This window comes from Sarcophilus harrisii, chromosome 3 (assembly GCF_902635505.1).
Source record: "Sarcophilus harrisii chromosome 3, mSarHar1.11, whole genome shotgun sequence".
NCBI classification, from domain to species: domain Eukaryota; kingdom Metazoa; phylum Chordata; class Mammalia; order Dasyuromorphia; family Dasyuridae; genus Sarcophilus; species Sarcophilus harrisii.
The window spans coordinates 66199192-66225955 of record NC_045428.1 but is presented as its reverse complement, the minus strand read 5'-3'; the positions used below and the strand labels follow the sequence as shown (position 1 = coordinate 66225955).

General features: G+C 36.0%; 1 protein-coding gene across 3 annotated transcripts in view; it reads left to right on the top strand.

Annotated features, from left to right (window-relative positions):
• Window positions 1-22400, top strand: part of XRCC5 (X-ray repair cross complementing 5) — a 115838-nt gene extending 93438 nt beyond the window's left edge. For all 3 annotated transcript variants that reach the window (XM_031958086.1, XM_031958085.1, XM_031958084.1), the window contains 5 exons: window positions 2841-2950; window positions 3671-3767; window positions 5302-5369; window positions 21059-21130; window positions 21970-22400. In XM_031958086.1, coding sequence (XP_031813946.1) covers window positions 2841-2950; window positions 3671-3767; window positions 5302-5369; window positions 21059-21130; window positions 21970-21984 — 362 coding nt within the window. In that variant the 3' untranslated portion in view covers window positions 21985-22400. The remainder of the gene's footprint in view (window positions 1-2840; window positions 2951-3670; window positions 3768-5301; window positions 5370-21058; window positions 21131-21969) is intronic.
• The last annotated feature ends 4364 nt before the right edge of the window (window positions 22401-26764 follow it).

The window sequence follows — 26764 nt, the reverse complement described above, 5'->3', positions numbered from 1 at the left end:
TTTTGTTTAAAAAGCCAGGCAAAGGCTCGGAAGCAGATAGGTGCACAGCATACATTATGTGTGCACCTATCTAGGGGGGTGTGGTGGAATGCCCCTATCTTAATAAGACTTTTTCCTAGTATCATAGTTATCCCTCTGGGAAAATAAACAGAATGTGCTTGCCTTTGAGAGAAACTAATTTAAAGAGAAACAATAAAGATTTTGCACTTGTCATGTACTTGTTGCCTCTGACAGTGGCATAAACATTTTTAAGCTTCACACTCATGGCATCTGTGTCTCAGGGCTAATTTTGTATATCAGCATCTATACTCATTCAGAATAGTGAATTAAAGTCTAATGCATAGAAGAAAAATGGAAAATTGCAGACCAGATATTTTCTAAGACTCCTTAAGATAAATGATGGTACTTCAGCTAACTTAGTGCCGTGAGATTGATAGCTATTCCACTGATCATTTTTCTGTATTAACTCCTAAAGGGAATTATTGAATCACTGGCTAATTTTGAAGTCTATTATAGTGAGGTATAATTGTAGCTGTGATTCACTGGGTGTGCAGACTGACAGGGACTGTTCCCTAGGCCTGGGATATAAATGAAAGCCAAGGGAAACACACTTATGATGAATGACTCTTCATATGAAAAAAAGCAAAAAACATAAGCCAGCTAAAGCTGAATATTATTTTTGGCCACCATCTGTTTTCTTGTACCTTTATTAGAACTGATAGTGAAATGCCACCAAACTATTGAAGAGAAATCTCTTCTCTTTATTTCTGATAATTTTGATGTCTCAAAATTTCATCCATCACAGATTTTCTTATGTGTCATAATGATTCAACAGATCAAAACATAGTCTCTAGAGACTATTGGAGCCTAATCTTCAAACCATCTAACTTAGTATTCCTAATGGAATGGAATCCAGTGCTTTTTATTGTTCTGACATCAAAATTAAAAACAAGTTTATCTCACTACTTTTCTGAAAGCTATAGAGGAAAAACCAATATAAAATCCAGTAAGTAGATATGAAAAATAGCAATGCATACTATCTCCATGTGAAAAAATTTGAATCCTAAAGAGACCGCAAAGATTTTCATCTGAAAATATAGGGGATGGGGAGGGGGGTGAATCTGGTTTTCTCACTTTAAGAAAATGAGCTCTAGTAGAGCCCAGGGTAGCTTGGTAGCCATTGAGTTAAATATCTCTTAGAAGCAGTTTTATATTTTGTAATATGACTTGTATTTGTATCACAGTTTCTCAAAGTGGGAAATCTCTCCAAACCACTATGAGAGAAGCCAGGGACCCTAAGTCTCAATGTAACATTCTCTGAACTCTTCTATTTCTTAGTTGTGTCAGGTTTTCTAGTTTTGAATGAGCTAAATATCAAAGCATATGAGAGAATACTCTCATGTGTAGCTGGTGTAGGAGATAGCAAATATTTTCATTACTTGGTCTTTTCATGCTGAAGAAGAGAGATAACCTTAGCCAATTGGAGTGTTTCAGTGATGGTTTTCTGTTCTGCTTACTAATCAAGGATGTGCTCCTTGGTTACCTTACTAAAAGGGATTCATCTGAACATGCATTCTTTCTTTAGAATTGAATATAGATATTAATTTAAAACTGCAGGATGAATTGATTAAGTTTTTGAAGTCATAGGCAAGTGCTTTCCATTGATCCCTCAACTAGTTTATAATGAAAAGCATAATAACCTGGCTGGTATAAAAAAGCAAATGGTTTACTAGAATGTTTTTCTCTATACTGTTGATGTGCTAGAAATAAAATTTGCCTTTTCACATATATTCAAGGGGCCTTTAAAAAGTGTTTGAAATTGGATTTTATGTTTTTCAGAAGACATAGATCAGTGTACAAGCCATTGTTGGCAGTGTATTGATTAAGTTTTATTAAGGGTGTCATCTGACAATGTCAATGTCTCTTCATAATCACAAAAGTTCAAAATTGAGTAAGTGGTTTGGACAGCTGTTCATCTTGGAATATTGGTCATTGAGCATTAATTATCAAACAGCAAAGAAAGCATCTGTAGGGATAAATGAAGAAAGATTATTTCAGAGTAAGAGTCTGCTCATCCAGTCAAGAATCCTGGTGGTTCTTCTGTGTCTGCACTCTTATTTATTCATTTAAAGTCTAGTTTATTACTTGTTTGGCAGCCTCACTTTAGAGTCCATTTTTCAACCATTGACTCCTTGCAAATTAGAGCATCTTTGAAGCTTTCCCAGGATGGTTGTCATGGCTTGTCACCAGTTGGCTTATATTCACTTTTTGTAAAATTATTATTGAAAGTCCAGGGTTTATGATGTATAGAACAACAACATACAGATTATATAGGCCAGCCTAAGTGCAGTGTGATTTAACCAATATTATCTATAAATATATGAAGTAATCACATTTAATTAATGAATAATGCAAGAAGGAAGCATTGCCTAAATGGTCTGAGTACATGTTACCAAAGAAAATTCAGTTCTGGATTTAATCAAACTTCTTATGTCAGATATATTTTGTATTATGAGTTGATATAAAAATGCAACCTTGAATGGCTCAGCTGACCACTAAATTCTAAAATGGTCCTAGTAAAAATTAATGATGCAGAGATTTCTATACTAAAAACGAACAATTAACTATAATCAGATCCATCCTAAGCATTAAATATTAGTGAATATTATGTATAGTGATGAGTCTACATGTAAGATACTGTTTTCTTAGGAATTAATTTTATATATAACCTATCAATAAAAGGAGATATATATATATATATATATATATATATATAATTGAAAGATCTAAAACGTAACATGAACATAGGGAAATGACCACTTTTTTTCCTTATCTTTCAGTAAGCTGCCAGTTGATACACCATATTGACCAATTTTTGGAGACCAAAGGACTACAGTACTATATGAAGAGCCTTGACTGCATCAAAGCATTCAGAGAGGAAGCCATTCAGGTATCAGAAATGTTTTCTTCCTCTTGGCTGGGACCCAGACCTTTCCATAACCAGGGATAGCATTAAAGGATAGAAATCCAGAACAGCCTAAATATCAGTGAAACATGCTTGACTTTGGAAATAATCAATCCCTTTTCTCATCACTGGTGACTGTAAAATAGGACCAGCGAATAAAGAATTCATTGACATTGCAGTGTCATTTTCAAAGGAAAGGACAGAATGAATGGTTAAAGCATTTATATATATTATCATATGCTCTTCCTAAGGACATGCACATTTCAAGCTCTGAAGATAGTCTCAATTGTAAAAAAGGAACTTGTATTTTGTGACTGGATAGAAGAGAAAGCACAGTGTGAAGTTTGAAAACAAGAGGGGGTTGTGCAGGCCCAGGATTATTACTGAGAAAAACTGATAGGAAAAAAGTTTTTGCCTTTTCCTCTTCTCTTCCCAAGAAGGAAAATAAACTAATACAAGAAATCAGATCTTCAGACAAGGCAAAAATATAATATCCATTAAATTGGCCTTGTTTTTTGTTTTTGTTTAGATATCTCAGAAAATTGTACAATCAAAAAACATGAGAAAAAATGGCTAAACCCAGTATAGAATAAAGCAGATTCAGAAGCCAAAAACCTCAATACAGTAGTAGAAAATAACAGGGAAAGATCTGAAAAAAACAGGAATATTTTGTGTTTACTTTTTCTTTGTCTTTCACCACTAAAGTTGTCAGAAGAACAGAATTTTAACAATTTCTTACAAGCCCTTCGAGACAAAGTAGAAGATAAAGCTCTAAATGATTTCTGGAATATTGTTGTTCAAGGTAAAGTGGCATTTTTTGTTTCCTCCAGCTAGGTGGGTTATTGTCTTAAACTTAAGTGATCAACTAAATGGGTCATATTATATAGTGATCTGTTGGCTTCTTATTTAGACTTAAGAAATGTACTAAAGTACCAAAGCTGCCAAATTATCATAAGAAACATAAACCTAAGTGTCAAACATATTTCTAAAGATGGCCCATTTAATTAACATCAAGCTAAAATCACTTCATTCCAATATTTTTAAGGACTGCTAATTAAGGAAATTATGAAGCTTTGTAAATAAACTCCTAAAACTTTGTTGAGTTAGTAATTAAAAAGGTGTTCTTTCTTAAGTCTAACATGAAATTCACTTTCAGCCCCATTATCTGATTTCCTTTAGATCTATCCTCATTTTTTTCAGATCCCAGTTGCAATGTTTATTCACTGAAATTTCAGTTTTTTCACTAAAAAATATATGTTTTGAAACCAGCTGATACTGGCTAGAATAGTCACTCATTCATAATAAGAATTGGAAATTATTTTCAATTTTATCCTTTTTGTGCAACTTATTTGTGAGGCAGTTGAATATATCTATTCTCTTGAAATAGAACTTCATCAGATGGGCAGCTATTTCTCTGACAGTTAATTTTTCAATTTTTTTAACTTCTGCATTGGGAAGCAAAAGTATAAATAAGTGAATGGGCATAATGAGAGATAGACGAAGAGAAACTTAATTATCTAGGATCTCACAGTTAGTAAATGTCTTGAGACTAGATTTGAAATATAATCTTCCTGTGTCTGGATCTCCAGCTATATCCTCTGTGCTACCTAGATACCTATAATAATTGTAGCTAGTTTTTATATATCATTTTAAGGTTTGAAAAGAGCTTAAAAATATTATCTCATTTGATAATATGAATATTATCTCATTTTCCTCAATTCACATCATCTAGATCTTTGCAGATCCTAGATACATTAGATAGTTGTCATATGCTTAGAAAGCATGTTGAGTTCAGGACAAAATTTCATAAAAACTATTTGATTCTTTGATCTTCTGAGAACAGCCAATCTCTTGAGATAAAATACATTACCATTACCATTTCTAGGAGCAAATGGGTTAAACCATTGTGTAATTGTACAAGTATCTCCTACTTTAGTCACTTGAGAATGGGGAAAATCTTGGAAGGACTAAAGGTGGAGCGGAAAGGTCTTTTCCATTTGAATTGATCTCACCAAACTAAGTCATTTTTTACTGTTCTGGAATAGAGTTTATGTGTTCCTTCTGCCTTTTTTACAACATGCTAATATAATAATAATCAAGATTTCTAGGCATATGCTGTTTGCAAAGCACTATGCAAAATACATACCTCTCCTGAAAGGCTTTTCCTTGTGTGGATTTTGTACAATCCCTTGGTATTATTATTGTTGTTATTATTATATGTATTATTAAAAATTATAGTTCCAAGTCTGGGAGAAGATTGGATAGGGGACAGAATTAGTTTGTTGTAACCCCTGGGACTTTACCATGTGATTTTTTTTTTTTTTTTTTTTTTTAAGATGGGATTACTCTGATCACAAAAGATGAATCTCCAGGAAGCTCTGTGACAGCTGAGGAAGCCAAAAAGGTATATTGGTAGATCACTGTATCTGTGGTTGCTGGGTGATTGTAGGTGATTGCAGTGTTCAAAAGAAGGGGCTTTCTTAACTAAACAAAATCTGAGAATGCCTAATTAGCATTTTTTTCTTCATCCAGTAGACTCTCACAAGCTTCTTGTGGTTTAGGTTCCCATACCTCAGGGTTGTTTCTTAAAACTCTTTAATATTGTTGAATGAGAAGAGGCTAGTGTGACCAGACCATAGCCTGCCAACTGATACCTTAGCCATGAATGCCAAAAGTCACTTAAACTGTTTAGCCTCCTCTTGTAAATAAACCACGAAGTCTCATGGTGAAACCTGTTTTCTCTCCCCCAGTGCTACATAGGCAATGACTGCTTTTAAGTACTCTCCCCTCTCCCTATCAGTTGTGACTAACCTCCTTCAGGAGCTATTTGCAGAGTTAGTGTGCTTCCTCCCCTCCCCACCCCACCCCAGTAGAAGCTTGTATATAACTAATTAACACTGGCACTTGGCAAACATGTTCCTGGGTAAGAAAGAATTGGTAAGACAATGAGGGGCTACAGTTTGCCAAGCAATGTGGTTATACTCTGCTTTGTATGCTTTGTTGTACTTTTAAAAATGTTTACTGTTATCTTTTGTTTTTATATCCCTTTCTTTTTTTAATATATCTTGCCCATAACAGGAAATTAAGAGGAAAAAAACAATTTCAACAAAACTAACCTATTTGACAACTAAGACAGTGTATTCAGGATGCATTTAAAGAATAGAGGTGACATCTGTTTTTAGGAGCTTACAAATGGAAGATAGAACTTCCTAAAATCCTCTGTGAAGAGAGAGCATTGAGAGCTGCCTGAGGATCAGTCATTCAGTTAGTCTTACCCCTGTGGCCAGACTCCTTGACTGGGTACTTTGAGGGCTTTTAGAAGCAAGACAAGCTATGGACATGTCTTAAGAAAGAGAAATCTGGATCTCCTTTTAGCATGGGCTTTCCAGTGGGCTTCTCATTGTTGCATAGCTTTCAGAATTGTACTTGTTAAAAAAAAAAAAAAAAAAAAAAAAATTTGCTCTCAGGGATTTATTATATTGTATTAAGAATATTTTGAGAGTTTTAATGAATTACCCAAAGTTTCAAAAATAATTAAAAGGAAAGTCAAGACTAGAATTCAGGTGTCCTGACTCCCAGACCATTATTAACCTTTCCACTATATTTCATAATTCTAATTGATTTCTCAACATTCAAGCATGTCTTATCTTCAGGGTATCTGAGAATTCTTTATTAGTGAAAGAGAAAATAGAAATATAATGTTTATTATTATTATAGTAATGTCTTTTCTCCAAGAAACTTTATCCTTGTTTTTAACAGTTAACTGGCTATGAAAACTTAATCTGTTGATTTTAGGAGGTATTAGGTGAGGTACCATGAAAGGGAGCTAATAAATAGAATTGTCAGTGAGACTTTGGTTTATGAAGGCCAACTCCCTAGAATTTTGCAGGAGATGCATGCCTCAGGTTATCTTCAAAGCCAAATTTTTAAAAATATAATTATTTTTAGCCAGACACCCAAAATATTCATATTTATTCCCTTCAAAGTAGGTGTTGAGTTTGGTCATTTCCCAAATAATCAATTAAAGGAAAATGATTACAGAGATTGTAGGATCATCCTCACAATTAACTTAAGTTCTTTTTGATTATTTGCTTTAATTAAATAGAAAAAAATAGTTTGTCAAATTCTTACTTTTAAATATTGGCAATTTAAGGAATATACTTATCCCAAGAGGTTCTTTTTTAATTAAAAAAAAAAAAAGTTAAATTATAATTTGGCATGTATGCGCCATCCAAAGGGAACTGACTCCCTTCACTAATGAAAAGTAAATATTTTATATCATGGGCAGAGAGATAAGATCATGTTCTGATAAACTGCTCTGACATGTTGACTCATTTCTTAGTATTTCTTTTAAGTTTGCCATTTCCCATCTGATTTTCTAAGACTCAAGAAATTACATTTTAAAAAAATACACTTTCTTATTTATTTTTTATTATGGGCACAGTTTATTAATAAATTTAGCCTTTTAGCCAAATTTATTATCTATTGTTATTGTTTAGGATTTCATCAGCATTTGCTATTCAGAAAAATTCATTTATTAATTTTCGTTGAATTTTTAAAATTTTATTTAAAACTTAAAAAAAGGAAAAAAATGCCACATACACAGCTGAACATAAGAGAAGATTCAAAATATGAACGGATAAATTTCCATTTCAGGAAAGTCTAAATTATAAATACTACACATTACGTTCAGCTACCTTTTTTTGCTTCTGTACAGTAGTTTTTGTTGTTGTTGTTCTCTGCTGTTCTTTTTAACTTTATTTTTTTCCCCCCCTTTCTTCTTCTCCACAAACACATATACAGATATGTATATATCTGTAATCATGTACATATATGTACACACAGAAATCTAAGGGCATACTATGCTTGTTGGTCCTCTGTTTCTTGAAATGTGTATAACATCATCCTTTATAAGTCCAAATCTCCATATTTTTTCTAAATTCATCAATTCATCATTTCCTATACCACAGCAATATTCCAGCCTTATATTATTTAATTATTTTAAATAGCCTAAAATAATATTGATTAATATGGCTGACATAGTATAGTTTTCTCTTAGCTTTCTTTTGATTAAATCTATTTTAGTTTTAACTTTGTTGAGATAAGTTATTATTTCCCACTTTTTTCTGATAAATTGTACTTCTGGTCATTATTATTATTGTTTCTATCCCTGCTGACTCCTCTACTTTACTTCTATTTGCTTCCTTGTCTTGTTATTACTTCATCTACCCCGCCCCCCTCCTTTTAATCTCCCCCCCCCCCCGACCCTTTCCCTCCCTCTTTATCCCATTCTTGTTATTTTGAACACCCTTCTATACTCTTCCTCTTGTCCTATTATCTCCCCTTCTTATTTCTTTTTAAATTTAGAAGGCCTTTATATCCATAATAGATAGACAGACAGACAGGTCCCTCTTTAACCCATTTCCAGAGAGTAGGATTCCAGAACCATTAGCCCTTCTCCCTCATCTAATTCCTCTATGTCATTTCTTCCTCTCGCATTTCATTTCTATAACATAATTATTCTTTTTTATCTTTTTCTACACGGTATTGCTTTTTAGAATCACATCATAACCAGCTATACCCCAATCTTCCTTTTGGACTACCCAATTACTAATGACATTCTTAGATATACAGTTTACATTTCCTTATATAAGGCATAAACAATTTGTACTTATTGAGTTCCTTGAAATTAGTCTTTGATGGTTACCTTATATTTCTCTTGGATTTTATATATCAAACTTTCTAATAAGTTCAGGTCTTTTTGCAACAAAATCCTTAAAGTCTGACAATTCATTGAAAATCCCCCTTTATCCCCCTCCCATTTAGAATTATGCTTAATTTTAATAGAGGTGATATTTTTAGCTGCAACCCTAGTTCTTTTTCTCTTCAGTACATATAATTGTCTTTTAAATGTAATTGCTGCTAGGTCTTATGTGATTCTCATTGATGCCACTGTATTTGAAATTTTTTTTCTTATTGCTTGTAACATTTTCTTCTTGACCTATGGATTTCAGAATTTGACTATGATGTTCTTGTAAGTTTTCCTCGTATGATCTGATCTCTTTTAGGTGGTGATCAGTAGATTTTTTTAATTTGTATTTTCCCCTCTTGTTCTAACACTTCAGGATAATTTCCTTTAAAGTCTTTTTTGAATTCTCCCATGAATTCTTTTTGGGCAAGCGATCATTGGGTGTTACTCTTTCACTAGGAAAGACTTTTTTGTGCTTCGGTGTCCTCTTCTAAGATGAACTCAGGTCTTCCCAATCCCCATAGCAACTCTCTATGGTTGGGTTCTTTCTCCTTTGCCCGATCATTTTTTTAAAAAATTCTCACAGATTGTTGGTGTAATCTAGTGCTAGAGGATAGGAGATGATGCCTTCAGCCTTAGGGTCTCCTTCAGTTTTTCCCTGTGGCCTGGAACATGAAACCAAGAGCTCTGACCTCCTGTGAGTGCTCACTGTCAATGGTGTTCCTGCCCAGGTGTGTGCTGGCTCCTTGCTCAGGGCTATATCTCAGGTACCACAGCTGCATCTGAAATCCCTTATCAGCATAGGTTCCTTCAGTCTTCCTGTCTCAGATTCCCTATACTCTCTGGGAGATGAAAATTCTTGGGACTGGGGGCTGAGCCTACCTTCCAACCCAGCTAGCCCTAGGGCTTGCCAGTTACTGGATTAGAGGAATTAGCCTGGATATTTTTATGCTTTTTTTTACTTGGGCCAAATCTCAGTCTTACTATCTTTCTTCAGATCTTGTTTGTCCCAGGAGGCCTACTGTTCTGCCTTAACTCTTGTTTCTGACAGCTCTACCTTTGTCCTAAAACGCTATTTTGTCTCAGTTGTGGGGAAAATTGGAGAGCTTAGAATTTTCTTGATCTCCTCTACTATCTTCCCAGAATCCTACCAATTTTCATTGAATTTTTACTTGGAAATTCCTAAGAGAAGTATAATATACAAAATGAATCAGATAATAGCGTTGATGTCACCTGCGAGTAAGTATCCAATTTGGATCGTATCACATCAGTAGTATTACATTTTCAATTCTGGGTGCCATGTTTTTGAAAAGGCATTGGCAAATTGTAGGAAAGTGATTGTGACAGTCATAGCATTCATGTCATAAAGATCATTTGAAGGAACTATGATGTTTAGCCTGGAGAAAAGAATAACTGAAGGTTACATGATAACTACCTCCAAGTTTATAAAAGACTGCCACATTCTACATCACCCTAGAAGTCAACACTAGAAGCTGTGGATAAAAATTGCAAAGAATGCAATTTAGACTTCTCAGAATCAGAGTTGGAAGTGATCTCAATAATGTTCTAGTCCCATCTGTACCTATATCAGAATCCCAGCTCCAACAATCCCAAATGTATTCTTAGGATGCTTTTTCCCTTTTGGAGTGACTCTTAACTTTTTTTCTTATATTTCTTATATCTAATTTTTAAAGATGTATTATTTATTTTTAGCATTTTAAAAAAATTTTGGGTTCTAAATTCTTTCCTACTCATTAAGAAGGCAGGAAATGTGACATCATTTATGCATGTGAAATCATACAAAGCATTTCTATATTGGTCATGTTGTCCAAAGAAAAAGCAAAAAAAAATAAAGTAAAAAAAAATTATGCTTCTTTATGCATTCAGGCTTTATCCATTCTTCTTCTGAAGGAGGAAAGCATTTTTCATCCTGTAATTGTCTTGGATGATTGCATTTCTGATATTAGCTAAATCATTCAGAGTTGTCATTATGCAGTTTTGCTGTTGCTGTGGGCAATGTTTTTCTGGTTCTTCTCATTTGCATCAATTCATATAAGTCTTCCCAGGTTTTTTTTTTGAAACTATCTTGCTCATCATTTCAATTTTATTCCATATTTCATGGCTTGTTTGCCATTCCCAGATTGATGAGCATCCCTTCAATTTCCTATTCACAATCACCACAGTGAGAGCAGCTATAAATATTTTTTTACACATTATATCCTATTTCTCCCCCATCTCTTGCCCTTTTTACCTCTTTAATGTTTTGGGGATATAGACCTAGTAGTGGGATTTCTGGATCAAAGGATATATACAGTTTTCTAGTTCATTGGGCATAGTTTCAAATTGTACTTCAGAATGTTCAGATCTCTTCACAATTTCACCAACAATGCATTAGTATCCCTGTTTTCTCATATGTCCTCCAACATTTATCATTTTCCTTTTTTCTCATATTAACCAATCTGATAGATTTAAGTTGGTACCTCAGAATTGTTTTAATTTGTATTTCTCTAATCAGTAGTAATTTAGAGCATTTTTTCATATGACTAGATAGTTTTGATTTCTGTGTTTGAAAACTGCCTTTTTGTATCCTTTGACCATTTATCAAATGGAGAATGACTTGTATTTTTGTCTTATTGCTAAAATTAGCATTTTTAGTACAGTATTTAAACACAATAATGAGTAATGGACTGATTTGTTTTACCTGTGATCTTATTGAAAAGGCTTCAAGTTGTTCCCCATTATAGATAATGCTGGTCAGAGTTTTAGATAGTTACTATTTATCATTTTAAGGAAAACTTCATTTCTAGTGTTTTTAATAGAAATGAATGTTATATTTTGTCAAAAGCTATTTTTGCATCTATTTAGATAATCATAGGATGTTTTTCTTGGTTTTGTTATTGATAAGGTCAGTTTTGCTGATAGTCTTATTTAAAACAGTTTTAACAGTTTTAAGTATTCTATTTCCCTCAGTTAATCTGGGCAATTTATATTTTTGGAAATAGTCATCCTTTTCACTCAGGTTGTTTGATTTATTGGCATTAGCTCCTGATAGTTGCTTTAATTTCATCTTCATTGGTGGTACATTCACCCTTTTTCTTTTCTTCCCCCCCACCTTTTTTTTTTTTTTTTGGTAAATTTTTAAAGTTATATTAAACTTAAATACAAAGGATTATCTAGGTGAAAGAGTGAATAGAGGATTTGCCCTGGAATCAGAGAGATCTAAGTTCAAATTCAGCCTTAAAATTATATATTCATTGTGTGATCTTGGGCAAGTCATTTAACCCTAATTTTCTCACAAACAAAACAAGAAACCTTCACTATAAAATGAGAAAAGAATAAAATTACCATATACACAGCAGAACATCAGAGAATTACAATATAAAATAATAAATTTCAATTTCAGAAAAACGTATGTAATAAATATTACACATTGTTTTCAAAATTATCCAACTTTCTTTTGTTGTAGATTTCCTTTTGGTTTCTGCTGTGTACTTTTTATTTTACTTTTTTTTTCCTCTCTGTTCTCTTCTCTCTCCACCCTAAAAAATACTACACACACACACACGCACACACAGATATCTGTATACATACATAAACATGAACATATACAGTCATACACATATTTGTAAAACCATATTATGCATTTTTTGGCTCATCTTCTCTTTCTTTGATGGTAGATAGCATCTTTCTTCCTAAGTCTAAGTTTTTTTTAAATCAACCAACTCATCATTTCTTACAGCACTATTCAAATGCAGTCACATTCTATCTGAGATATAGTTTTTTCTAGTTTTCTGCATCCCTTCTATTCTTGGTTGCATTGATTTATTTATACAAGAAATTTTTAATTTAAAATAATCATAATTCTTTTTTATACTTCAACAATGCTCTCACATAATAATATAGTTTAAGGAATGATGCTGCTTAATCTTTTATATCTTTTCCCCCAGTTTCTTTGAAATCCCTGACCTTTTGCTCTTTCAAATGAACTTTTTAAATAATGTAATTGGGGCATCAAATAAATAGTCTGGATAGATAAATTTGTCATTTTTTAAAAAATTGTACTGGCTTTTTCTACCCATGAACAATAATTACTTCCATTGTTTAGATCTGACTTTTATTTGTATACAAATTGTTTTATGTTCTTTTAGTTTTAGCAGGTATACTCTCAAGTAATTTATACCTTCTAGTGATTTCAGATAGTCAAAAACAATGTTGAGTAATAATTGCTTAACACATAATGTAGTTTCCCTATTTTTCTCTTTTCAGTAATCTGATTTAGCTTTAACTTTGTCTGAGATCCATGATTACTTCTATTCTTTTTTTTTAACATAATAAATTCTACTTCTTCCCTTTATTTTATCTTTGTGTGTATCTCCCAATTTTATGGTGTTTCCTGAATGTAACTATTGTTGAATTCACATTTCTAATCTGCTAAACATTTCCATTTTATGGATAAATTCATCATATTCACATTCTAAACTATATTAACATGTGTATTTTCCTCCCTGTTTTTCCTCACTGTCTTTCTCACCTGTTTACCTTAGTCCTCCTCACTCCTCTGCTTTACTTCTATCTACTGCTTTGACTTGCTATTACTTAACTTATCAATCTCTCCAACACTCCTCCCCTTTCCTCTTTGTCACCCTATCCCTTTGCCTTCCTATTTCTTTATGAATTTAGAAGACTTATACCCTTCTAAATATAAATAAATATTGTTTCCTCTTTAACTCATTCCCAATAAAAGTAAGATTCTAGCATTGCTCACCCTCCCCTTTACTGGTTTCTTCTGTATGTTTTTCTTTTTATGCTGTTTTTATATAATTACTCCTTTTAATGTCTCCTTACATAGTTATATATTTTAGTCACTCGATCATGCACAGCTCAGCCCAAGCCTTTCTTTCAAAGTACCCAAATAATGATAATAGTCACAAGAGTAGTGATAACATTTCAAAACTAAAAAGTAAATAATTTGAACTTATTACATCCCTTATCATCAGTTTTTCATGATTTATATTATTTTTCTCCTGCATCTTATATGTCTGATTTTCCATTAACTTCTGCTGCTTTCGTCACAAATACCTAAATCAGCTCATTAAAAGTCCTTTTATTTTTCCATTCCAGGGATAAAAGAGAACGTTGCTGTCCCCCAGTAGTATAATTTTATTGTCTGTTTTATCTTCTGTAACTCATTTAGCTTTTCCTTTAAGAATTTGGATGCAATATCATTTGTTTCATACATGTTTAATATTGATATATTGACAATTGATATTAATATTGATTTATTATGTGTAATAGATTTTAATTTCCCTGCTTATTTCTTTTGATTACACCTATTTTTGCAGTTGCTTTGTCTCAGATCTTGATTGTTATCCTTCTCGGCCTTTTGTTTTTGATTTTTGGTTTCTAGTCCTTTCTATCTGCTTCCACTTTATAGGTGAGTTCATCCCTCACATTCACAATTACGATTACTGTATTTTCTTCCACTCTTATTTTTTTCCTTATCCTTCTTTATTTATATTGTGTCCTTCCTTAAAAGTCTGTTTTGCTTCTGACTGCTGCCTCCTTTAATCTCATTACCATTTTATCAACCTTTCCCTTCTTTTATCTCCTTCCTCTATTTCCCTATTGAATAAGATAGATTTCTATATCCAACTGAGTGTGTTGTTCCTATTGAGATTAAAGTTTGAGTGCTACTTGCTACCTTTCCCTCATTTCCCCTTCCATTGTAAAAGCTCTTCTTTGTGCAATGATTTACCCCATTTCTCCTCTCCCTTTTCTCTTCTCCCTGGACATCCCAATTTCTTATGCCTTAATTTTTTTTTTCTTTTTTTTGCTGAGGCAATTGAGAGTTAAATGACTTGCCCAGGGTCACACAGCTGCGACCTGTTAAGTGTCTGAGACTATATTTGAACTCAGGTTCTCCTGTCTTTCGGGCTGGTGCTCTGTCCATTGCGCCACCTAGCTGCCCCACATCCCTTAATTTTTTTGAGATTATCCCATCATAGTCAATTCACACCAGTGCCTTCTATCTTTGTATACATTGTCTAACTGTCCTAATAACAAAAAAGTTCTTAGAATGATCATTCTTCCATCTAGGAATATACTATAAACAATTTAATCATTTTTAAGTCCATTATGATTTCTTTCTTGCTTACATTTTTATGCTTCTCTTGAGTTTTGTGTTTGTACATTCTGCTCTTTTCTATTTTTGTTCTGCCCTTTTTTTTTTTTTACTAGGAATACTTAAAAGTCCTCTGTTTCATTAAATGTTATTTTTTCCCCCTGAAGTATTATACTTAGTTTTGTTGGGTAGTTTTTTTTGTTTGTTTGTTTTTTGTAAATTAGTTCCTTTGCCTTCTGGAATATCCTATCCAAAGCCTTCTTCCTCTTTAATATTGATAATGTTAAAAGTTTCATTATCCTGACTCTGGGTCCCCAATATTTTAATTGTTTTTTTCTGGCTGCTTGCAGTATTTTTCTCCTTGACCTGGGAGTTTTCATTTTGAGATCTCTTTCAGGAAGTAATTGATAGATCCTTTCAATTTCTGTTTTGCCTTCTGGTTCTAGGATATCAAGGAAATTTTCTTTGATAGTTTCTTGAATGATGATGTCTAGGCTGGGTTTTTTAAATAACGGCTTTCAGATAGTACAATAATTCTTAAATCGGTATTTTTTTAAATGTGGTAAAGTGACACAGGAGGTATCTTTTGACTCATGCCTGAGTTGGATTGAAGTGAGACAGGCTTGCACAAATTGTGAGGTTCACTGTCTCCCAAAGACGCCAAAGCCCAGACACAATTCAGGAGGACAGTTCTGGTGCAGATGACCTTGGGCTCCGGGCTGTCTGACCCAACTCCCAAGTGCTCCTGCCTCTGTTGCCCCATTCGGTTGAGGGGGGGGGTCTTTACTGTCTTGAAGTAGATCCTTCCCTGACAGACCCCATCCCACCCCTTAGCATATTAGGGCTTGCCCACTCCACATGATATGGCTTCTTGGAGCCCTAGACAAGTGGCAAGTGAATCAGATGTATGCCAGAGATGGAAAGCAACACTGAGAGGGCTCAGAGCCCTCCCACCAGAGGGAACAGTCTTCCCTGAACACCTGCACCCTTTCCCGAACATCCTGTACTCCTTTCAAAACTCCTTTCAAAAATTCTTATGGACTATTTGTGCCCAACTTGTGGGAGAGCCTTTCAAGGTCATGTTGGTCAGATGTACCCCTCATGCTGTCTGAGCTCTTTGAACCCTGGTTTTATCACCCCTAAAATGCGAACAGTGGACTAGGGATTTCTCAGATCCCTTCTGGTTCTAAACCTTGTTATCTTTTGAATGAGAAAGAAATAAGTAAAAAGAATTCATTTCAGAAGGATTAAAAACCATTGAGCTTTGGAGAAAGTAAATGGGGACATGTAGATGAGGCAAGGGAAAAGGTAGTAGAAACCCATCTATGCAGCAGAGGAAAAGGGAGAGACACAGAACTGAACCTTTAAACCAGGGGTCCTCAAACTTTTTAATTAGGGGGCCAGTTCACTGTCCCTCAGACTGTTGAAGGGCCAGACTACAGTAAAAACAAAAACTTTGTTTTGTGGGCCTTTAAATAAAGAAACTTCTTAGCCCTGGGTGAGGGGGATAAACATCCTCAACTGCTGCATCTGGCCCGTGGGTCATAGTTTGAGGACCCCTGCTCTAGACTGACTCCCAATATTTGCTTCCCATTTTAACCTCTAAGGCCTCATCTTGAAAATAGCCCTGACCAGAGAGGAACTGATGGCAACTCTCTCCCAGCTCACTTATTAGAATTGCAGTGGTAAAAAATCTCAGTCTAAAGAAATAGTTAGCAACAGCACTGATGCTCCTACTTGTGTTGTTTTCTTGAGCACTAGGAGCCTTGGCCACTTCTGGGTTATTCATCTCTTTTATCCATTCAAGACCCTGTAATGAGCAGCAGGGTTGATTAAGATGGACATTGGAGGCCTGAGAAGGCAGCAAGCAGCTCATAGCTAGTGACTGCCATGGCCCCTAAGGTAACCCGCCCTCTCTCCCCAGATGCACTAGTAAGCAGAGTCAACAGCACAGGGTTTGTGTGCACTTGTCTGCCATGGGCAACTTTCGGAGCCTCAGAGATCACAGATGAATAGTTAGCTTCCCTCCTTATTACTCTCCCTCTCTTGTGAGACAATGACCTACAGAGGGCATGGATAAAAACCCTGTACAGTGCTGAGCACAAGCAGCCTGCATGTAAACACAGTGTCCTTCAGGACACTTTGATACATCTACATGTTAGCCCATAATAACTTCCTGCTGGAGCCATGCTTCCAATAGCAGCTGTCTGAGGAGCAAACCAAGGTCAGTTCATGTTTTCCAATTTTAGAGAATCTTAGGACAGGACGGTGACTTAGATTTTCTGCTTCATTCCCCTGCCTTCAATCTGGATAAGATTTCATTCCAACCATGTTTGAAAGGTAGCTGTCTACTTTTTTTTTTTTTTTTTTTTTTTTTAAGATCTTCAGAGGAGGAAACTAAATCTTTTTTTGATAACAAGACAGTATTTTGGGGAAAGGGAGTGGCGCCAGAGCGGTGATCTCCAAAAATAGGAGTAGGTCCTCTGCAAATTTTTTATGTTCCAAGTGTATTGCAGAGAGAATGAGCAGAAATGAGAGTTGACTTTCACTCCATTGTACTGTGTGCAGATTATTTGTTTCTTTTATTGAGAAAACAGGCCCATCGTTATTTTCTCTGCTAGAGCTGTATCCTCCCCATCACTGTGCAGACTGGAAATTACTTGCAGTTAAGAGCTTGGAGGATGGGGAATGATAAGTTGAAGATATCTGCTTTGCCAGAGGCTTTGGGAAGGATAATGGATGGCAGCTTAGCTTTTAGACATAATTTGCTTACGCAGAAATGCAAAGTGGATCTTGTCAGGAAAATCAATTGCAGATGTTTGGTGCTTGATGGAAATGAAACTTTCTGTTTGCTACTGTGTGCTTCTCCCTGGAAAATTAGCTCAGGCTCCAATATTTGATTTTTTTGTATACAGTGGTCATCCTGAACAAGCAAACATCTTCTAATCCAGTCTTTAATTTCATTTTGAGGTTTGCTTTGGTAGTTGGGAGGTGACTGGGAAATGGAGCTTTAAAAAGTTAGCAATGTCACAAAACCCATGAAATTTTCAGATTAATCATCTATAAATACTTTTAATGTCCTGTGTGCCTAGCACCTAAATGATAAGAAAGTTATAAAAGAAATATTAGATACAAAACCTACTCTTGTGAAATTTATAATTTAGTCAAGAAAATAATGATTCTGAAGCCAAATGTCTGAACTGAAGTGGGGCACATAAATCATACATTTATGGCCCAGCAGGGGTTTTTGCCAGTGATTGTTTTCTCTTCTTTTAGCTGAACATTTCTGATGTCAGTTAATGGTACTGAATGAGAGAGAAAGGACAGAAAATGATGTGGCCTTAAAAGTGATGAAATTAAAGAGTGTAAATAAAAATGCTAATTTGGAAATTACAGAGCAGATCACACAATCAGGTATATAAACTATATGCAAATGAATATTTCGCTCTTGTTTCATTTGCCTGGTTGGGACCTTTGGGAAATCCTAATCACAGTTTTAAATGGGATTAAGAATATCATACCTACTTATTATTTCCATAAGTAGGTATGATATTCTTAATCCCATCAGTACCACTGATTCCCAGTTTCAAGTCAGCACCCATATTGGTGTCAGTACCTTCACAGTTTCTTCCTGAAACAATTATTCCCTCACTTAGTAGCCAGAGTTATTAAAGGAGAGAAGTCAATCAGTGACTGACAGAAAGAAAGGCTCATTCTGGGACCAGTATCTCCATGGGCACAATGGGAGTATTGACAGAGTTGATAATTCCTTGTACTCCACCTTCCCCTAGCAACAGCATCCCTACAGTACATCAGATACCCCAATTCCTTGGGTACCGGACTGCTATCTCTACTCTTTTTCTGGACTCCCAGAAAACACAGATAGTAGAAGAAACAGGATGGGAGATGGAAGAAGGGTGGCAGAATTGTATAGCCAAGGAGCTTGGAGATGCTAGAGCACAGAACTGTCTAAAGGCTTGATTTTGGTTTTAGTTTTGCCAGTGACAAAACTCCTGATATTTACTATTTTTTTTAGGTTTGTTTTTGTTTTTTTTAAATACCTTAAGATTGCAAAACCTCAATTGTATCTAATTTTAAGAGTCAAAGCAAAACAAATTTGGGAGCCACTGTCTTATAAAAACAGACAATAAGATCCATGTGACCAGTTGGTACCATGTTTTGATGCTAGAAAGCAGTGGAAACATTTTTATTCTGCTCTTAATTGTGTAAAATACAGAAACCTTTTGAAAGATGGAGAGAGAGAGAGAGAGAGAGGTATCTGCGGCAGAACAAGAAAGCTAGGATTGACATGAAATCTTTTTTTTTTTTCTTCTCCATTTTGTGTGGAGGCAACTGTATAAGAAAAGGCCTGGATGGGGGAGGCAGTCTCACTAAATTAATTTTCTGTATATACTGTCATTGAGAGAATGAGTCACAAGAATATAGGGCTTTCTTTCTCTGCCCCTTTCCTTTTAGATGGGAGGGAAGGGAGGGAAAGCCACTGCTGAAGATACCACTACTTTTCCACTCATTAAATTATTTAGAATTGACTATTCACTCTGCCACTAGATCATCTCCTAGGATTGTGGCAGTGTGGATGATGAAACATAGCTCTTGGTACAGTAAGAGAGAGGATGAATACAGAACAAAGGTGGTCTTTTCACTACTGTGGCCAGTTCCTTCCTCCCCTTTGTAGGTCCTGTGATCTGGGTTGTCTCTGAACCTCTGATTGTTTTCAGGTGTGCCTCTCTGGCTTGGTTGGTGTCCCAGAGGCAATCTGGTAATGTCTTCTGATCCCTTCTCAGAATCATACTGTCAGGAGAATGTCTAAATCAAAAACTTCTGCCCAGGAAATTACCCTCTCTGTCCTCCAACATCCTATTACGATAGCCACTTTGCCAGTACACTCTAGATTGGAAAGCTCCAGACAAGGATGTTATTCAACCACCAATGACTTCATGCCTTTTGAAGGACCACAGAATCATATATGTGGAGCTGAAGGGACAGTATCAGATTATATTGACTATCCCATTCCCAAAGTCGAAGGTGTTGGCCCCATTTCATTCACTTTTGGAATCTCCAAACACTCTACACCATCACATACCTCCAGTATACATGGACCTTTATATTTTATTCTGTAAAAGTCTTATTTGCTCTAATTGCCCTTTCTTTATATAGTTTTTCTTAAACAAGTCAAGTCCATAGCATTTGTTATATACTTCTACTTTCCAGGCACTATATCAGAATTGGGGATTCAAAAAGAGGCGAAAAGAAATCCCTATTCTCAGAATTTCATGCTCTAATGAGGAAAATAGTGTGTATTCAACTTTGTACAAACAAAACTATACATAAGATAAATTGGAGATTATCAATAGAGGAGAATGACACTAAGATTAAAGAGAACTGGGAAAGATTTCTTGCAGATGATGGGACTTAGCTGACACTTGATGGAAGCTAGGAGTTCGAAATGAGGAAAGAGAGCATCCTAGGTATGAAGAAAGCCAGTGAAAATGCAAGTCAACAAATGGATGTCATATACAAAGAACAGTAAGGAGGTCCATGTCCCTAGATCATAAAGTGGAGGGAGATAAGATCTAAGACCATGGGAAAGATAGGAAAGAGCTATGTTATGAAGGGCTTTAAAAGGCAAAAAAAAGGGTTTTATATTTGATCCCTAAACTAATAGGAAGGTACTTGAGTGGGATTCAACATGGTCAGAGTAGTACTTAAGAAGATCATTAGAAGATAGATTGGAATGGGGAGAGACTTGAGGCAGGCTGAACCACCAGCAAGCTGTTGCAATAGTCTGGTTGGGAAGTGATGAGGACCTGCACCAGGAGATTGACAGTGTCAGAGGAGAGAAATTTATAAGGTCTTCAGAAACAAGTTTATTCAGAGCCTAAGTGGAGGTTCTCTGGACCTATAGCTTCTCAATAAATGTTGTTGACTGATTTAACAAGTTCTTTTGATTATTTTTGAATCTTTTCTCCAAAAGACTCCTCCTCTACCTTAATGCATGCTGCTGAATCCCAGATAACCTTTTTTCAGAATCCTCAATTACAAGGGAAGAGATAGGTCAAGATAATGTCATACCTCTTCTGGAGCCTTTAAAAGGAAATGCTATTAGAGTAGGTTGTCTTGAATATATAAAGAGAAGTAGAACTCTCCTGTAGAGCCAGAGAAGAGAAACACTTCAATAATTTAATTGACTTTATATCCACAGTTCCTAATCCCAAAGGAGAAAGCAGCTGAAATCATGGATGCAGCTGAAGAAGGAGGAGATGTGGATGATTTAGTAAGTATTGGGAACAGAGACTGGCTGGTTGTGTGACTGAAATTGCCTCAGCTGGGAAGACAGACTGGGAAGCAGCTTGTGAGACTTACTTCTTTACATTTGAGTTTCCTACACAGTAGAATCCCCCTACATGAGTTACTGAGGTCCATTATAAATTTAATCAGATAGGTAATTTCATAATGGCAAGTGCTGGGTTCTGTGGTTTCAATTGTGTTGTTCACAAAGATTAATCCTCCCTTTTGAAGGGCTAAAAGAGAGCCAGGGAGACTATTTCTTTGATAACAAAATGGGATCATTTACTGAAATTGCACTTAACTAAAAATGAGATATACACATAGCAATTTGTGTGGGTTTACAAATAAAAGACAATTTTAAAAGCTTAATTTTTCACTGTTCTCAGTCAACCCAGTACAGACAAACAAGACTCATAGGAATTTATAGGTTTCCGGACTTTCTTATACTCCATTGTTGATGGCTGTGAAAGCACTAATATGTTCATGACTGCATCACTAGCTTTCCCACCCAAAAACTTCCTTCCTTTAAATCTTTAGTAACAGCCACCTGCTGAAGTCTGCATATTGTGATTTCAGTTTTCATCATGAGAAGTGCTTTTCTCTCTGGGTTTTCTACTGAAGTGATTCCACCACAAAAGTCTCCCACAGATGTGCAGTTATTTAAAGTTTCAGTAGACTATGTGTGCATATGCATTGTTTTTAGATTTGTGTGTCTGTTTTCACGAAGCTGTTCCTGTCTGCCATCCCTTTCCCTTTCCAGTACCTCCCTTGTTTGTAGAATAGTGCCCTGACTTGTTTCCAAATGCTTCCTCTTTATTTTTTTAGCTGGACATGATGTAAGCTGTGGAAGAACTTAAGAACATGAGAGCAGAAGGACATTGTGGCTGCAGGGACTGAGGAAGATTCCACAGAGGCTCTTGCAGGGTGGGTTACAAGCAAGCCATTCCAGGAAATCTGCAGTTCTGACAGGAACCTATGAGTTCCAGATGTTGAACATCAATTTGTATATTGATATTTTCTTTTGAGTCAGTGAGTTATTTTCTTAAGCTACAGAAAAATGTACCTGATATATGGATACAGAGAGACAATGACAATTCTCTTTTCAGTGTTCTCATCTTTATCATTGCTACTGATATTGAAACATTTCTCAAATATTCTGTTAATTCCAAGTGCATAAATTACATTCTTGAACACCAGGGCTGTACATATATCATTATTGTGAAAACAACCAAAATAAAGTCATTTTTTTCCTTTGCTACTAGTGTTTCTGACCTAAGGCACATGGGACCTTCGGTGAGCTTTGGTGGGGAGATAGCTGCAGGAAGAGCTACCGTCCAAGATGAGTCACTGTGTACAGTGGTCACTGAAGAGGTTCTTTTTCCTGCTGAGTGGGATTCTGGGCTAGAAAAGCATGAGCGCTTGTTTCGTCTCCTGGCAGCGGGTGCTAGAATCATGAAACTGGCTCCTGCCCCTCCCATGGATCTCAGCTCATCACTAATGAGCTTTTCCAATGAAGACAAGAGTTCCTTTCTTGAGTGAGTAAGCAGACAAAAAAACCTTGCTTTTTAAGGAGTCAGAAGAATTCATGTCCTTGATCTGAAGCTTTCCAGGAATATGACTGGCTTCCTGTGGTCACTCACAGACTGTGTGCAAGAACCTGACTCTTTCCCCTCCCTCCCCAAGCTCAGGTCTTTGGCCTCCAAGTTCAGCATTTATTCCATTGTAGTCACTCCTGTAATTACTGAGGTCCTTTTTTATTTCTAAATGTGGTCAACCAAAGTGATAGTAGACTGCACAAGACAAACAGAAAATCTGTTCTTTCAGTTTCTCACCATTCCTTTCTCTCCTGCTGGGATTCTACTTCCCTGTCTCTGGGGGACCCAGCCTTTCCTGAGACCAAGAGGATGACTGAATAGTCATTCTTCATACTCACTTTTCCTACTCTTTCCATCAGTCCTGACACCTCCATCCTCAGGTCCCTGGACTTTTGGTGCTGTGCCATCCTGTTCATCACCTTCCCCCAAATGTTTATCACTGCCATTTGCTCTGTGACCTTAATGCACAAATCACACACAGATGACATAGTTGAACTCTTCCTTTGGGTTACAACTAATACTAAAGCTATGTAGCAGAATCCTTCAGTGCTGAGAAATGCAAAGGTACGTGCCAAAAGGGGATGTCATGGACTTTTGACATTGAGGGGAAGAAGTGATGTCATTTGGACCTCTAGGTCATCTTGCATTTTCCATTCTGAGCGCATGATTTACAGTTGTGAAATAAGTACAAAGAAAAAGATGCCATTGTCTTACTAATTTATATATTTCCTGCTGCATGTTTGTATTTTTATGAAATCTGAAAAATTTCCTAGAAACAGAAGAGCAAAGGTGAGACTTAGCAAATTTAATTTCTGCAAGCACACAGATGCTCACTTTATTTTGCAACAAAATAAATCTCCAAATGGAATAAGCTGCCAAATTAAATGAAACATTTATTAAGCTCCCTTTATGTGCTAGAAGCAAAAGGGCTTATATTCTTTTGGAATTACATGTAAATAGATAAGAAAATGTAAGATACATTAGGAAAAAACATGCTGACATCTCAAGGAATACAAAAGGTTCCATATAGGAGTGATACATGACATGATTCTTGAAAGAATAAAGAGGTGCTAAGGAGGAACTCAATGACAGGCATTGAATGACTTGGGTGGAATGTTAAATTTGGAGATAGGAACTGGAGCAGAGCCTTAAGAAACTGGCCACTCCATCTTAGGCTTTGTGAGGGGTAAAATAAGGAAAGTCAGTTATGGGTTGACACGCACACCAGACTTTTAAATGGTTAACTTCAAAGGTTTCTGAGAAAAACAAGGTAGGAAACCATAGTCTAAATTCTACAGAGGAAGTCAGCCCAGGAGGGAATAGGAAGTGCTCAACAAATAAATACCAAAGACAAAGAAGCAGTTCTGATGAGATAAAAAAGGGGTGGGAGCTTGTCTAGACAGCAGTGAGGATGCACAGGGAATTCAGCAGCCAAGAGAGACGTTTCCCCCTCCCTTTTTTTGACCAGACTTAAAGTTTCACTGCTGTAGTCCCCTAGTGAGGAAACCCTTTCTCTCAATAAAAGTCAGCTTCTGCTTCTCATCTTCCAGTCTTAGAAAGTTGTGGAGCATTGAAAGGTTAAATCACCTGATGAAGCAACATAGGCACTATCTACATATATATATATATATATATATATATATATATATATATATATATATATATATATATATGTATGTGTGTGTGTGTATATGTAAAGCCACACAGGCACCATAGAGATGTATCTACATGTATGTCCTGGGTCCCCCAAGCTAATACCAAAGGCTGGAGAGTCCTGCCCATTCCTCAACAGGACAACTGATGCCTTTTGAACAAACAGATATAATCCTTGCCCCTGAGATAATAACAGGTGACAGCAAGACCTCCGAATAGTGCAGTGCACTTTGAATGAACGATAGGGCGGGCAGGATTTGGGGTGGACAGCAGGCTCCTGGCTCCTTCGCTTACTTTCAGGTCAGGGGCACACTTGAAGTCTGTGAATATTCTGGTCCTGAGCCAGCACAAGGCCTACATCTGGGGGAGAGTGCAGCAGGTCTTAAGGAGTGATATAGAGTGGAAACTGCCGGGGCCTTCAGCCCTGATCCTTGAAGCCACGTGTGCCTTTTAACTGCTTAGCACTTCCAGGTGCCTCAGCTTGTGTGTCCTGGCTTCAAGTGTAGGCACCTGTTTGGAGGAGCACTTATGAGGGGCTAGTTGACAAAAACTAAGGGTGATAAAAAGTAATAGCATTAGGAGACGTTATCTCGAAATATAGTAGGTACTAGTAGAGTATCTTGGATACTAAAAAGAATACTAAGAATGTGCTTGGAAGGAGCCACTGTTATCTTGGAGGGATAGAACCGAACAAAGCAATTTGAAGAAGCTGGAAGAATGGGTGGAGAGAAGTGTTTTACTTTGACATGTAAATTTATAAGGCAGTAGGACTAGCTAATTCTAATGTCCTTAGATGAATAAACACCCCGCCCACCCCCAGTATTGCTAGTCTATAGGAAATGATTTATTTAGTTTCCTGAAGTTTAAATACTTTCCTGGTCAATATCCTTGAAAGAAGAATGGATACCCCAAGCCTCACAACTTCCCATAAAATGCTAGCTACGCAAGAGACCAGAACAAAGTGAATAGTTGGCAAACCTATTTATCCAAGCATATAGCATAATAACAATAAGAAATTATTAAAATTAGATTAGAATATACCAAACAACAAAAAGAACTACTTTTCAGGATAGATGTGATGTCATAACTAACCAATGAGCTCTTCCACTGGGAGTGAGATGTCTCCACTCAAACAAGAGAATCCCCAATAATAAACGGAGGAAATTCCCTGAAGTCTCTTGGAAAATAGGCTGGAAATCAGAACAAACCAGCTTTCTCCTACATGTTTAACTTCCAAAATCTGTTGTCCTTCTCTGGGCGTCTTCCCAAAGTAGATCTGGAATCATGTGTCTCTTCTCTTGAAGCAAGAAGGAAGAAGAATATATCCCTTTTCATCTTTCCACCAATAAGGAGAACCTTATTAAACAAATCTAGGCTTGACCCTGGTTACAAGCATAATAATAATAATATAAACAGTCCATCACTTAACCCCACGTTTATAGTAGGAATTCATAGATCAATAGCATTTCCATCTTCAAGGTGCATAACAATTAAAAACAAGGCACTGACTAATTAAAAGAAAGGGCACCATGAACAATTTGTCATGTAGAATTTGAACCCTATCTCAGACGTGCTGACTAGAGGCAAGGGCAGCTAATAGAGAATAAGCATAAAGGTATGTCACAGTCCAGTTGTCATAACCTAAGAATGATATATAGTAATATTAGGAGATGTTGGTTATCTCAAAATGGATAATCTATTTTGGATACTAAGAATGTGTTTGGAAGGAGCCACTCTTGGTCCAGATAGGCTTTCAACAAAAACTCAGAACAAAAAGGATTGAGTTTTTTGTTTGTTTTTGTTTCTAAATCGATCTTTTAAAAAAAAGAGGAGGATCAAAAGTTTTAGGATTGCTTTTCAAGATAGATGGGATGTAATAACTAACCAATGAGAAAAAGTATAACTGGTTCAAGGACCCGGTTTCAAATACCACATCTTATGTTTACTACTTTTGTGATCTTGGATAAATCATTTAACCTTGTGCCTCAGTATCCTTCTCTGTAAAATGAGTGGGTTGGAAAGGGGGTTTCTGAGACCCCTTCTAATGCTGTGATGATCCTATAAATAATACTGTTGGATACTGAAGTAACTGCCATCTATATGCGATTACTGAGCCACCGTCAGTAATCTTGAGAATGGGAACAAAACTTGCACAGGGTAGCACAACTATTAAATGTGTTTATCAGAAAAGATAATATAATTTTTGACCGCATTAATAAAGGCCTGGTGTCCACTATTAGGGATATTCCACTGTTTTGTGCTCTAATCAATACACTTCCATCAGAATGCTTAAGAGAGGCTTTAGTAAGCTGAAAGCTTCCAGAGGTTGCCACCAAAATAAAGATGAAGGGAATTTTAAGATCATGTTCTAT